Source organism: Danio rerio, chromosome 21, assembly GCF_052040795.2.
Source record: "Danio rerio strain M-AB ecotype USA chromosome 21, GRCz13ab, whole genome shotgun sequence".
NCBI lineage: Eukaryota > Metazoa > Chordata > Actinopteri > Cypriniformes > Danionidae > Danio > Danio rerio.
The window spans coordinates 20,306,395-20,322,430 of NC_141041.1; the positions used below are offsets into that span (position 1 = coordinate 20,306,395).

Sequence of the window (16,036 nt, forward strand, 5' to 3'; positions counted from 1 at the left end):
GCTATATTAATAATTATATAGCCTATGTATATACATTCGAAACATTTATTTTATATTTTATTTTTTATTGTTTTAACAATACAATAATATTAACCATAAAAAATGGATGACACCAAGAATATATATATATATATATATATATATATATATATATATATATATATATATATATATATATATATATATATATATATATATATACATATATATATATATAATACTAAAATAAAATGATAAAAACAGGGTACAGAGGCAAAACTATCAAATTAAATATTGTTTAAAAGTTCTTTTAAAAGGGGCGAGGCAGTGGTGCAGTAGGTAATGCTGTCGCCTAACAGCAAGAAGGTCGCTGGATGAGCCTCGGCTCAGTTGGTGTTTCTGTGTGGAGTTTGCATGTTCTCCCTGCCTTCATGTGGGTTTCCTCCGGGTGCTCCAGTTTCCCCCACAGTCCAAAGACATGCGGTACAGGTGAATTGGGAAGGCTAAATTGTCCGTAGTGTATGAGTGTGTGTGTGTGAATGTGCTTGTGCATGTTTCCCAGAGATGGGTTGCAGCTGGAAGGGCATCTGCTGGGTAAAAACTTGCTGGATAAGTTAGAGGTTCATTCCGCTGTGGTGACCCTGGATTAATAAAGGGACTAAGCCGACAAGAAAATGAAAATGAGTTCTTTTAAAAGTTGACAGTTTTTACACTTTTTTTGCTGTAAACATTTTGTAAAGTAGTAATTTAACAATTTAAGTCACCAAGAGAATTAAGCAAATGAGGTAAGGATGAAGAAAATTTACATTTGTGAATATAATATTTACCCAATAAAGTAAATAAATTGCCTAAAATTCTATGTTATTTTTTCATGAGAAAAGTAACAAAGGATATTAAACATGGAAAAATCTGTGTTAAACTTACATTTTTATGTTAAAAAAAGACAAATAAATCAGACTAAAACACTTTAACATTTGAGCATTTGACAAAAAGATGATCAATCGATTCAATACTTGTGTTAGAGAATACACAGTTTAAATAAGGATTACCAAATTTAGATATAATCTCATAATATAATGTGGGGTAGATATTATGAACACTTTTAAATGTATTTCTTTAACTTTGTTGGGAACACAAAATCTTTAAGGTGAGAGCCAAGCTTTTTTCAAATTAATTTTATCGATTAAAGAATTCCAAAGAAATTTTCCCCTTGGAGTGATTCTTTTCTTTGGCTGAAACACATTTTTTATAATTTTATTACTAAATTTTAGGTCGTAAATGTGTCAGTCTAAGGTCTTAAACTAAAAACTTTGGTTCTTTTTTACCAATCCCTTTAAATGACAAGTGGCATTTCATTTCAGATTTTCTCAGTCACTCTGGAGCATTTCTCAGATTAGAATTGAAATTTCCAAAACAGTAAGTGCATTTCTCAAAACATTGCATACAAATAGGAAAACACCATGGATTACCAACAAAATCCAGTATGTTGCTCAAAATCCTTAGTTCATCGCTGAAAACTAAATTTCTTATCAATGCCATCAGAATGACAAGTCATTGTCATTTTGCACGGATAAGACAGTCAAATTACTTAATTTTGGCAATTTACTATATGCCTTTTTTGTTTGCTTGTTTGTTTTGTTTGTTTGTTTGTTTGTTTGTTTGTTTGTTTGTTTGTTTTTTACTCTTTTTACTGTAATTTGTTGGCAGATCATGCCATTGTGATACAGAACGGAAAAGACAGCACTGCATAGCACAAAGAAAAACAAAACAATCTACTTTCAGATACACCATTAAAAAAAAGTCAAGAGGAACCTGGGAGAAATTTACCAATTGTTAACAGATTTAGAAAAAAAAGTCTACTGAAAATGTATAGAAAAATGCATTCTGACAAAACAGGACAACTTGTTCAGTCATTTTGCATAAAGACTTATGCCATGAACAAGATATAAAATGCTGTGGGGGTGAGACCATTAAACATGAGACCATTCAACAGAGATCAAAATAATAAGTTTTTATCAACATGACATAAGCAATTGACAATGTAGAAAACATCAGAGAATTGCACATAATCATTTGCATGGATGTACAGATACATTTGCAACTTGTTCATAACGAGACACTTTTTTTTCTGATGTGCACAAGTGACACAGTGATGTGAAGATTGAACAGGGAGTTTCAAGAATTTCAACTGATCTGAGAAAGGGACCAAAGTGACTGAGAAAAACTGTAAATGAGCAAGGCCATTAGGTTTAGCCTTAAGCATAGTATGACATACTTTATAAATTACAGGGAAATCATTTTTAACCATAATTTCTGCATATAAATAGAAGTTCCCTTGTGAGATTATATTTTGAAGACATTTTCAGACCCAAATCTGATGGATAATCATATCCATCTACTATCAACTATATTATAGATCAGTGAATCTGACATATGTTCATAAAATATATATTTTTAAAAAGAAGCCTACAGTGCACTTTATAATATATATATATATATATATATATATATATATATATATATATATATATATATATATATATATATATATATATATATATATATATATATATTTTTTTTTTTTTTTTTTTTTTAAAGCAGGTGTAATCAATATTTGATATATCACTGCTCCACTGTGCGGCGCTACACTTTATGAAATCCCTCATTACTACGGGCGAAGAAGCCGGAGCGGATTTGTTCTCCCAGAATGCCTTTCACTTCCTCTTTCCTTCCGCGGCCTGAGAACGTAAGTGCCAGTATGAATCCACTGCAGCGATGCTTAAAATAATCCATTTAATATCGCCATCATCATAAACATATACATCCAAATATCACATCGACACGTTTAGTAAACTTATGAACAATAATCACAGAGAGTATGAATTGATATAAGGTATAAATCATGATGATATTTTCTGGAAGGACGAGCGTCAGTGTTCTGCCATTTTCCAGAGCCCGTGGAGGTATTCGCATACATGTGCTTAAGAGCGAATGAATCAAATTTAACGTTACAACGTGTATTAAGACAGACGAACAGTATAATCGGAGCTGACAGTATACGTGCACGAGTCGACGCGTGCAGTAACGTTATAACATTAACGTGCGGACCCTGAACAAACGCTCGGTTACAGTGCTAGTCGTACATATGCTAATATGACCGTGTCTTATTTTAAGGTGTAATTAACTTTTTTTTTCTTTTTGTCTGTAGATCTCTGAAAATGGTCCGCTACTCTCTCGACCCAGAGAACCCGACTAAATGTGAGTGTGTAACCGCTACTTCATATGTCTGTATGGTTTTGTGTTGGTTAAATAATTGTGTTTGTGTTTTACAGCATGCAAGTCGAGGGGCTCCAACCTTCGTGTTCACTTCAAGGTAAGATTTAACTCTCTTGAACACTTGAGTTATTGTGGAGAATGACATTCATTGACACTCCTGAAGCTTGTGCTAACTGCCATGCTAATGTTTGGGTGATTAGTGGGCAGAAAGGCTTGGGGTAATTATAAAAATTGCTCAAGTTATTCATAATTGTAAATGGGGTTCGTATTTGTCTATAAAAGCGTTATTATTTTCTCCGTCTAAGGTACAAATGAGATTATTTCTAATCCAGGATGGTTAGGCATTTATGGTTTACTGCTGTTTTAAAAACTTACCTCTAAAGTTTCTGTCGTTACTGTTCCCAAGGTATATGTGAGGTGTTTTTGGATCAGTAAAGAGCAGAAGTCAATTATTTATTTTAACTGTTTAGCCTGAATTGTTTCTGCTTTAAAGTAATTTATCTTTAAAAAAGTTCCATTTAAAATTCAAACAATTCAAACTCTACTGAGATTAATTTCATCCCTAGATTCAGTCGTCCGTTATTAGTAATTTAGCTTATTCTCATTGAGAGAACGAATCAGATCTTCACGGTTGTCCTGTGATGATCACTTGAAAGAACATTGTTGAGTAGCCATAAGTGTTAATTGAGTGCTTGTAAGGTATATATTGTATATATGCTATTTGTATGTCTACATTTAAATAAAAGTTTTGGTCACATGGCTGCCTAATAATTGTTTAAAATGATATAATTGCAATTCTGACCATAATGGTAATAGTAGAGCAGCCCTAGTGCCAGTGAAGTTTAGAATGTTATGTTTATTCTTTCTTTTCTTTAATAACTGTATTTAATATTTAACTTTTTCCCTTCAGAACACCCGTGAAACCGCTCAGGCCATCAAGGGCATGCACATCCGCAAGGCTAACAAGTACCTGAAGGATGTGATCGTCAAGCACCAGTGTGTTCCCTTCCGTCGCTACAACGGGGGTGTTGGCCGCTGTGCTCAGGTCAGGTTTTGTCCAGTCCGTTTTAAACAATGACTGTTTAAAATGCGTTGTCATAAGCACAACATGAAATGCTTTAAATTTGAAATTGGACAACAAATGCATTGTTCTGAGCTGCTTGTACAAGAATTCGTGGGTTTTTAAGATTAAGACTCTTGTTTATCAAGGTTCCATTTACTTGACTAAACAGTAAAAGTAATATTGAGATTTAAATGTTAAATTAATTTCTGTGGGTGGTAAAGCCATTAGCATTCATTATTTCTCTCTTTACTGACACTACGCAATTCCGCTTGTTAAGTCATGATATATTAGTGATGTCTGGAATACTGTTTCCTGGTCTGAGCCGCTGCTCATCTGAATTGAGAATGTTTATGATCGCTTTTTAGTAAGGGTGTCACGATCCTCCAAATCCTCGATTCGATTACATTTTCGATTCTAAAGGCACGATTCGATTACATTTTCGATTATGAATAATTAATTAATTAATGACCAATTAATTATTTCTAGCCTACCGTTTAAACTACCTGACCTGCATGGTCTTTGTTTTACCCATAAACAAATCATACAGTAAATGAATAAAGGCAAGATACACACATAATTACCACCTGTCAATCACTTTTTTTCTGCGGGACTCGTGAATAGGCAGTGATCTGTGTCGTTATAATGGCGTCGGTAAAAAACACGCACAACCAACAGGAACCAGCCAACAGTATCTGAGGTGTACGCTAAAATGACTAAGTACAAGTGAGTGAAAGATTGAAGCAGTCCTCTGACTGCCTGGACCTGCTGTCTCGAGCGCATGGCTGTGAGTGTGTCTGTGTGGTCACGTGATGTGCATTTTTAGAGGTAGAGAGGAAGGAGGGCTGCTCAGGAAATGCTACACGCCACTGTGGATGTCAAATCGTCGTCGTTCTAAAATGCCATTTAAAAACAAAGACTGTAAACAGGGCCTGAGTGTGTACTTTTCGCGAGCGGATTTGCAACAGGGGCGGGCGGAGGATTGCGAGGCCGGTGTTGTCTATCGGACGAACCATACGTAATACGTACATACATAGCAGAGCTTGCAAAACTGTGTTTTTTTTTTTTGTCGACTACACGAACGTTGTCAACATAACAACATGAAAAAGGAGAGGGTTTAAGTTCTGTCGACGGGTCTCCTGCTTCTGCAGTTTAACAAGCACTGCAACAAGCCTGTTTTTTTCTTGCTTGGCAAGCCAAGCTGACATGACATGGGGGGCGTCGCAGCATCGACGATTCTATTTTTTGATTCGATAATCGAAATTGAGCATAAATTTCGATCGTTTTCGATTATAATCGAAATCGTGAAACCCCTATTTTTTAGTCATATCACACATTAAAGTGAATTGAATATAAAATTGTGGTGTACAAAAATCCGTCTCTGGACTTTCTGCATCACAAACAACATTTTAGTAAATTATATATCTTTTTTATATAATTTTCTGGCCATCTGATATCAGGCATGTGTGTGTGTGTATGTGTGTATATATATATATATATATATATATATATATATATATATATATATATATATATATATATATATATATATATATTGTGACTGATTTTCTAAAGTCTTACAGCGCTTTCAAAAGTCTTATAGTGCATCCATAATTGCAGCATGGATGACTGTTTCAGCTGGTAACAAGTTATTTAATCCTAACTGATGCAGAGTACCTTCTCATTTCTTAAACCATGTCGTGCGACACATCCTGTGGTCATGGGAAAGATGTTAATCTGCTTCGAGGGCCAAATATTGGCATAACACTAGCCAAGAAAACAAGGAGATTGTTGAAACTGTTAGTAATTGTGTTAAGGATTGTCTTACACATTATTAAAAATTTGAGGGATAGTAGGAAAGTCTTGAATGATCAATTTGTGATCACTTAAACCTCTGAAGTCAAATTGTATAAACGGTAGAACTAGCTGAAAACCTGAACTGAATGTTCTAAAGAAACGGGTTATTCAGTCAATGGATTTTTTCAGAGACATTATACACCAATTTTTTAGTTATTTACACTCCACTAGAAGTCTTTGAAATCCATATATTAAATCCGATATTCACAACAGTAAAATGAAAGTTTGCAGGGACTTTCACTAAAACATTTAATGATAAACTACCCAAGTTAATGTAAGATGCATCTGTAATGAGTGTAGTATGGGAACAATGTTTTGTGTAGTGTTGGGTAAGGTTACTTTATAAGCAATATTGCAATTTTAAGCCAATCTTAAAGAAAACCCACCAATAACATTCACATTACTTTCCCTAAAGTAACACATTTAGTTACTTTTTTAAAAAGGTACAACTACTCTACACTGATTACAAAGTTACCAGTTACTAGAGTTAAATGACTTATCCACTGATTAATGCAATCTTTAAGTAACTTTTTATAAGTCTTTGCCGTATGTACCATAATGTACATATTCAGCCGTTATTGATAAATTCATTCAGGCAGGCAGAGGAATGTTTGTGCATGAAATATGGTCTCATTAATTTGAAATTTTTAGTTTTCTAGTAAACTTCTTCAGTTTACCTAAAAATTTAAGGATTAAATGTTGTTTGTGAGATTTCTTGACCATTTCAATGTGGTCATGTCATTGGCCTATGAACACATCCTGCTTGTTATCAAACCGTTTCATAACTGTAACGAGGCAATTCAATCATAACTCAATTCAAAACAGCCATAATAACATAATTTACCAATATGTGGCTCTTTGGATTCTCGGAAGCTATAGAAATAAAAAAATGTAAAACAGGAAATGCGCTGGGACAATTGTTTTTGTTTACATCCCTTAAAATGGTCTATAGCAGGGATCATCAAACTTGTTCCTGGAGTTCCGGTGTCCTGCAGATTTTAGCTCCAACCATAATCGAACACCTGAACAAGCCAATCAAGGCCTTACTAGGTATACTTGAAACACCAAGGCATGTGTGTTGAGGCAAGTTGGAGCTAAACCCTGCAGGGCACTGGACTTCCAAAAACAAAACTGATGACCCCTGGTCTTAGGGTTGTAACAATATACCGGTATGACGGTTTACCACGATTTGAACGTGCACGATTATCATACCATGAACAATTGCATATCAACGGTTTTAACCCTAAAAGACCGAGACAGCCGCCCGCGGCTAAAAATAAGTATTGCTCTTAAATGTTTAATAACTTTTGATCCGCTCATCCGATTCATACAATTCAAAGATTGGCATAAAGAAGAGAATCTCAGCTTTCCAGTGCTGTATCACATAACATTCGCGGACTTTCAGAGGCTCCGGAATCAGTGCGGTTACGTCATCAACATTTGACAACGCTGATTTGACAAAGAAACGCTTGTCACTGTGTCTCCGGACAAATCAGACATGATACATTGATGCATTATCCCTCCTCCATGCCCAGATTGGTTCAAACTCGCTATATCACAACCAATAAGCATAGGTTTCGCTTTTGTTTGTGGACCAAGCTTTTTGAACAACACGGAATGAGAGAAAGGCATACATTTCTGCGCGGCTAAATAAAACGCAAAAAAAAAGTTTTGCATGAAATAATTCTCATACTAAGTACTTTTGCATGCACAGCAGCACAGAAACATGACAAAACAGTGACACAGCAAAGACGAACTGCTGCTCTTGCTGTTTTCAAAAGACGCAAATGAAGATGCAGCTGTTTGTCTGCATTGCAGACAACCATATCCAAATCCATATCCATAGACAACCATATCCATGCTGGCACATAAAACCTAGGGATGTTCCATATTGAATCTAGTTTCGTTATGTAACTATTTATAGTATAGTAAATATTTATATCTATTTTTTACTGAGGATTTGCACCATGTTTATTTGGACTTTATTTGGACTTTGACACATTATTTATTATTTTCTTATTTTTATTTGTTCATTGTAAGTGGTGTTGTTTATAGTAACTAAAAATATATTATTTGTAAAAAGTCAAATTTGCTTCACTGTTCTATTATTTTGTAACATACCGTATACCGCGAAACCGTCAAACCGTGGTATTGTTTTAGACGATTATCATACCGTGAAAAATTCATACCGTTACAACCCTACCTGGTCTATAGGGATATTTAGTGTTGAGTCAAGTAATTTAATTTCTTTTGAAACGTAAGAATTTAATTTAATTTAAGAAATTGTTATTTTAATTTTTTTTTATGAACTATAAAGTAACCCAACAGTGGCGGAATATTTGGTAGAACATTTCCTGTAGGGTCTAAATTTGTTTTAATTGCATTATAAAAGTTGTTCGGAAAATAAATCGCATGCTTTGAATGTGAAACTAGATATATATAATATATTCGTATATATTATGAAATCTGATCGTTTTACTACATCTTTGTTAAATACTTTTTTTTTTTTTTTTAAGGAAAAAAAAGCTTTTGGACTGTGTTGTAGCATAATGTCAAAGTTGAATAAAGAACTTGGTTAACCTTGTTCATCTGAATTTTTAGGCTAAGCAGCATGATTGGACACAGGGACGCTGGCCTAAGAAGAGCGCAGAGTTCCTCCTGCACATGCTGAAGAACGCAGAAAGCAATGCTGAGCTCAAGGTATGAACATTTACACTGGATAAGTCTACAGTTCAAATTACAATAGACTTTACAATTATGAGTTTGACTTTTTTCTTTTTTCTCCTCCTCCTACGGTCATCCTGGCTTGGCTGTATTTAATCTCCTGTTGTTGCATTTATTTATAGGGTTTGGATGTGGACTCTCTGGTGATCGAGCACATCCAGGTAAACAAGGCCCCAAAGATGCGGCGACGTACCTACCGCGCTCACGGACGCATCAACCCCTACATGAGCTCCCCCTGCCATATCGAGATGATCCTCACCGAGAAGGAGCAGATCGTTCCCAAACCTGAGGAGGAAGTTTCTCAGAAGAAAAAGGTATGATGAGGGATATTCCTCATGAGTGCAGTACACATGGCTGTAATGATGACCACCACTTAGGACACCTCTGAATTAATGAAGAGACGAGTTTCTGAGCAGCTGTTGTGTGTTGGGTGCATTTGTGTAAATGACTCTTACATTAGGATCTGCTGTTGGTGAATGCACGGTAATCATTCATTTTCTGTCTTTCTGCAGGTTTCTCAGAAGAAACTGAAGAAGCAGAAGCTTATGGCTCGGGAGTAAATGTAAATAAAGTCCAACATTCGTACTACACCATGACTCTGTCTTTTTTTTTTAATTAGGCTGCATTCTCACTGCATTGTTCAAGTAAATCAACTCTCGATTTATTTTTTTTTCTTCCATGTGGCACAGATCGGATAAAGCCCATGTACATGTAAGCAGGAAAAAATTACATGGATTCCAATTTACTCAAAACCAGATTCAGGACTTGTTAATATGTGGAAGTTTATCCGATAGTAATCTGATGTGCCCTCCTATCTGCAGTTTAAGCAGGTAGATCGGATTTTTACCTGCCAGTGTGAGCCGCGCATCATTTAAAAACCAGAGTTGCAAACTTTAAATATCATACACGAGGACTAAAAAAAGCTTTTATATTGTATAACATCATGTAGCACAATTAATGAGGGTGAGAGGGATCGCAATATTCGCCACGTAACCAATATAAACTAATAGTAAACCATTGCACACATCGTGCAAAAAGTTACACCATGGACATTACATTAAAATGCCAACTGGTTTAAAAGGCCTAAATTAAAAGATGACCAATAGAATAAAAAAAAAAAACCCGAACAGATTAAATACAGGAACAGAGAAAAGGGTGCTCATTTATTATCAGCTGATAGTCAGTGCCTGCTTTTTTCCCCCCCCTGGCCATTGTGCCTTTGCAGTGTGCTGTGTAAATGCTGACAATCAGATAGGAGTTGCTTTTAAAAGATGATGTAAAAAAATATGGATAGTCACAATTGGAAGAGATTATCCAGATCTGCAGCCTTTGTTATTACTGCTGTTAAAAGTGTGATGGCTATTAAAAACCCTTGCTTTAAAAATATGACTTAACAGTTCAGGTATATTACTGTTTATGTAACAGAAATATCTCAATAAATATAAACTAATGTGCAAAACAACATTCAGAACACAATCACATCCTGGATTCCATTGGCCTGTAATTTGAATACCTTGTTAAAGGAAAAATGTTTTTGCTGTATTTATTGGTGATCCTGTTTTCTTAAGATTTAGAGGACACTCAAAGATCTTCATTTGTTTTCTTTGGTTAAAAGAATTTATTTTTGACCATGTAGTTAATTTGTTCAAGTCAGATTTATGGTTAAAGTTGCTTTTTAGTCATTTAGTAGAGGAGTTTCTTTCAGATCAAAAAACTTGAGCCAGACAATCTGTAAATCAAACTACACATGAGAAATGTATTTCTACTCCAAGAGCTATGGACAATATTAAGGCTTGTCTTTCTGTTTTTGCTGGATTTTTCACATATAAGAGAGAGTACATTTTTTCTTCTATAAAGATCTGAAAACAAAGTATCAATTTTTCATTTGAAAGTGAAACTTTCTATTTCAAGAAATATGCGTAGCTGACAGAAAGCAAATGTGTTCTGCTTAACACAACTATAGTGTAAAGGGATTTCACGTTTAATAATTTCCAAAACCTGAATATTTAGCATTTCCTATTATCATTTTGTAGTACAGTGGTTCATAAAGTGGGTGCCGGCGAACAATTAAGGGATCGCTTGGTGATTTTCAAAAGTCAAAGAAGTTTTATACTTTGAGTTACAGTATTTTATCCATAACCCACAGAAGATAAAAATAGTAGTTAATAGTTACATTAAAAAGCAACAACATGTGTGTTTGTTAAATTAACCACAGCAATAGCGTCAGCTGCAGCAAACTGATCTTACAGCACCGGTTTAAACTTGGACACCTTTATGGCAATCATACATTAAAATAAATGCAGGTCACAACTGAATATTGCCAATGATTTCTGAGTGGCGGTCTTCAAAATTAAACCAAGAATAGACTTGTGCTGAAAACATTGTGCCCACCAGTCTCATTAGGTGAGGGTAATATTGAATTAAATGACTATATAAATTATAGCCTCGTTGTTAGTCTGTTACACTTTTTTGTGTTGTCAATATGCTTGTGTTTATATAGGCATATTGCTGTGTATGCTATATTTGTACATTTATGCCTCCGAGGAATGCCGGGGTCACAAGCCACTGGCCTTGTTATTTTGGGGGTCGTGGCCTCGTGGGCTGAAAGGTTTGGGAACCCCTCATATTGTGGATTTTTACTAAACTGCACAGTGCTGCAATCACCAATAGAGGGCAACGTAGCACCACTATTTCCATCGACGAGTAATGCAAAAAAAAAAAGGGTTGAGCTTTTTTTCCCTATTGAGCTGCGTAATTTAGCACACACGTTCACACATCAAATCTATCATATCACCAAAATATGAATCACATTTAGTGCAAGTAATATATATATATATATGTGTATATATATATATATATGTGTATATATATATATATATATATATATATATATATATATATGTGTGTGTGTGTGTATATATATATATATATATATGTGTGTGTGTATATAAATATATATGTATGTATATATATATATATATATATATATATATATATATATATATATATATATACATACATGTGTGTATATATGTGTGTGTGTGTGTGTATATATATATATATATATGTATATATATGTATGTATGTATGTGATTGTGTATATATATATATATATATATATATATATATATATATATATACACACACACACACACACACACACACACACATATATATGTGCAATGTTACTTATCTGTTATATTTTTAATGTTTAGACCTAAAAATAATTGTTGCTCTAAGTGAATCAAAATTTAGGGAGGGTTTTGTGTACATCCTAACCAAAATAAATAGGCCTACATCAATTTATGTGATGAAAAGCGGGGCCAGTTGTCATTTCCCAGCATCTGGTATTTCACTCTGTTACCACTAGATGCTGCAACACTTACATTTTGCATCAGGCCATATCAGGTGGTTTTGTTGAGAAAACGAGAAAGAGATATACCATCTCACAAAATAGTTTTTATTTCATTGTCTTGCATAATTTTATTAAATAATATAGTGTCTCCAAATTAGCTTCATTATCTTTTGTGCAGTAATTTAGGTTACAGGCTACTGTTTATTTCCGTTGCAGATAGTCATACATTGATAGAAACAGAACCTTTAAGACTTAATTTATTATTAATTTATATTAACTCAAAAAAGGCCAATAATAGTACTCTGACAGAAAAGTGCTAGAAAGGATTGTCTGAGAAGATGATGGGAAGCAATTTTAACTTGGATATCGGAGCTGAAGTAAAATATGATTTAGGTATTTATTCGAGCTTCATGAATGTGCGATTGTTTCGTGATTTATCTGCGGAGTGTTTAAGCCTGTCCGCAGAGACTTTCCAGCTCATCAGATATCCGAGCGCCTCACATGACCGGCACGCATGCAGATGTCCCTTTATTTAAGAAATAGATCTCAAATTGACTAGATTGATTTTGTCCCCTTTTTGTATTTAATAGTGGGTCGGATGGCAGCTCTTTTAATGTGCAAATGAGAACCAATGAGGACAGACTCCTAAATTCAGTTCAGACACTCAGCTGACACGAGTCGCGTCACTGCCGCCCTCGGCCAATCAGATCGCGCCGAGCCCCTCTACTTTCCCATGCACGCTCTCAAAGTTTTGACTTTTTGCAGCAAAAGACAGCAGGTTGATGAAAATGTTTTATTATCTCCCAGATCTTCATGTGAACTACCCAGAAAGACTCTCTTTTTATTTATAGATTTCAAAAACACTCTTTTGAAAGGACGACGCTCTGTTGTATCATGCAAGATCTAAAAGAACAGAATGGATATTGGCCAGAGGAGATGAGTATGAAGCTCCAGTACAACTGATTGGGATTTTTTTAGAGAAATTACTTTTTTGGCTCCATATCGCAAGGTGTCTTTTGTTTATTTTTCGTTTCTCCTCTTCATTTAGTATTCTGCGTTTGTTTTCACGTTTTCCCGGGTCACTGTCCTGCTTCTTGCGCGATATTTAGTTAAAGTTGTAGTTTGTGTCTTGGTTATGTTAGCGGTGGGGCAAATGGACGGGTCTCGCCAAAGCGCTTTCCTACTCAATACCCCACCTTTAGCTGCTTTACACAGTATGACCGAGATGAAGACGCCGCTTTACCCAGCCTACCCGTTATCTTCCACTGGACCAGCATCCTCCACTTCACCGACAGCTACCTCTCCGAATCCAGGTGGGATCCCGGTCTCGTCCCCGGGGATCAAAACCTCCAGTGGACTTTCAGCTCTCGCATCAGCCCAGCAGTGCGCGATCGCCACACCTCACGGAATAAACGACATCCTCAGCCGACCCTCGGTGGCTTGTTCTCCCGCAGGAATCTTGTCTGGACTGCCCCGTTTCAGCAGCCTGAGTCCCCCACCGCCTCCAGGGCTTTATTTCAGCCCTAGTGCCGCGGCTGTAGCGGTGGCTCGCTATCCCAAACCCCTGACAGAGCTTCCCGGCAGAACCCCGATATTCTGGCCTGGAGTTATGCAAAGCCCACACTGGAGAGATGCCAGATTTGCGTGCTCACCACGTAAGTGCACTTTTTGTTGTAGCGTCTGAATGATAACTTATTAACAATAATAACAAACATAATCACCATTAAAGGATGCGAAAATATCATTAGCTAATTTGGATTGTCTTCCTTTACAGATCAAAACTCAGTTCTGCTCGACAAAGATGGGAAAAGGAAACACACGCGACCGACGTTTTCCGGGCAGCAAATTTTTGCACTGGAAAAAACATTTGAGCAAACGAAATATTTAGCCGGCCCTGAAAGAGCCCGACTAGCCTACTCTTTAGGAATGACAGAGAGTCAAGTCAAGGTAAGACACCCAATAGTTTATGACGAAGGAACGAGGAAATCTATCTATCTATCTATCTATCTATCTATCTATCTATCTATCTATCTATCTATCTATCTATCTATCTATCTATCTATCTATCTATCTATCTATCTATCTATCTATCTATCTATCTATCTATCTATCTATCTATCTATCTATCTATCTATCTATCTATCATACAAGTCAGAGAATTCGGGGGATGATGGAGGATGATGCATGGGAGGGTCGGCATAATATGTTTCTTCAACAGTTTGCAATGCTTTAATTTATGACTTTTATTTACTAATTTATTTTCTATATCATTGTTGGCTATTTACAGGAGCAGTCTCGTTTTAATGTTCAATTACAGACTATTGTATTTAGCCTATTTCACGCGTTAAAATAATTTAAAATGAATGAATAAATGAAAATGCAATATGCTCTTTTGCAAATATTTATTACAATTATTGCAATAATAGGCTATAGATCTGAAAACCTCTTAACCCTGCTCGTATTTTTTCTGTAAATATGTTTAATGTAATTCCCTGTTTTTTCCTTGAAAGTTTATTTTAAAATATTTTTCCAGCTCTCCAGATTAGTCATGAAAATAATTTTAATTTAAGTTTTTTTTCCTCAAAAGCTGATTCAAAATGATTTATTTTTCCAGCAGGTTAAGACAGGAATAATCACTTTAATTTCCGAACAGACTGTTATAGTAATGTCCATTTGGCATGCTGAGTTTATTTTATTTATTTATTTGTTAATTTTGTAATGAATCATAATTTATCTGTTTATTAAAATAAATTTTATCTCGCTTTCAATCGTAAAGGTGTGGTTTCAAAACCGAAGAACAAAATGGAGAAAACGGCACGCGGCTGAAATGGCCTCGGCGAAGAAAAAACAAGATTCAGAAACCGAGAGGCTGAAAGGAGCTTCGGAAAATGAAGACGACGACGACGACTACAATAAACCTTTAGACCCAAACTCGGACGATGAAAAAATTACACAGTTACTGAAAAAACACAAACCGAACACAGCTCTTATCATTCACACGTCGGAAAACGAGAGCTCGTAAAAAGGAAACGGGAAATGGGTTGTCAGATTCTTCAAGAAGTGTCAAAATTAATATATGCTACTTTTCCCCCACCAAGTTTGAGCTCTGGTTTGAGAGGAAGGATGCAGATCAGAGGAATATGCACTATTGGTGGAACTGAACGTGCATCAGTGTCTGCTATAGACACGTTTCAACATAAAGACAACGGTACTTTTTTGTAAATTAACAGCGTGAGTTGTATCGCATAGGAATTATATTACTGTGAATATTTATGTGTAAAATATTTTGAATAGTAAACATGACAGAATTCGTTCACTTCGCTTCAGTTTAATTTTTGGTTAAGGCTTTGTGATTTGCATTTTTTTCATATCATTAATTTGTGTAGGTGCTTATCACCACGAGTTATTTTATTTTTTCTCTGAGTGTAAGTTCCCTCAACCATTTGATCTTTAAAAATAAACAACAATAGAAATATATAACACCTTTCAGAATTTACCACACTAATGGCAAAAGACATATGAGCGACAGCTCAAATTGAGGCTCAGTCAAAAGATTTATCTGGCTTTAACAAGTGTAAATACAAACACCTAACCGTATATTTGTAATATAATGCATAGTGTTCGTCTCCCAATGTTAGGATGTTTCTTTTATTTTCCCCCATGATTAATTTATGATATTTTAAGTTTGTAACAGTGTTTTGGATCCTGCAAAATGCGCCATGCAGGTTCGTGTGTATTGCACTTTTATTTAATAAAATGTTAAACGTATGGGATATTTTCCTTTT

The 16,036-nt window shown here is 35.3% G+C and overlaps 2 protein-coding genes and 1 non-coding gene across 4 annotated transcripts; all 3 read left to right on the plus strand.

Annotated features, from left to right (window-relative positions):
* Window positions 1-2,688: 2,688 nt before the first annotated feature.
* On the plus strand, window positions 2,689-9,489 carry rpl17 (ribosomal protein L17). Of its 2 annotated transcripts, none has more exon segments than NM_001243037.2 (7): window positions 2,689-2,725; window positions 3,188-3,237; window positions 3,312-3,352; window positions 4,166-4,300; window positions 8,774-8,872; window positions 9,019-9,210; window positions 9,409-9,489. In NM_001243037.2, coding segments are annotated over 6 exon segments (555 nt in total). In that variant the 5' UTR covers window positions 2,689-2,725; window positions 3,188-3,197; the 3' UTR covers window positions 9,457-9,489.
* LOC137488882 (small nucleolar RNA SNORD58) lies at window positions 9,251-9,313 on the plus strand. The gene has a single exon (XR_015520945.1). It is a non-coding gene; the product is annotated as a small nucleolar RNA SNORD58 (small nucleolar RNA).
* Window positions 9,490-13,046: 3,557 nt separating the features above from the next.
* nkx6-1 (NK6 homeobox 1) lies at window positions 13,047-16,019 on the plus strand. Its single transcript, NM_001002475.1, is given in 3 exon segments — window positions 13,047-13,906; window positions 14,026-14,198; window positions 15,028-16,019. Coding segments are annotated over 3 exon segments (939 nt in total). The 5' UTR covers window positions 13,047-13,386; the 3' UTR covers window positions 15,274-16,019.
* Window positions 16,020-16,036: the final 17 nt, after the last annotated feature.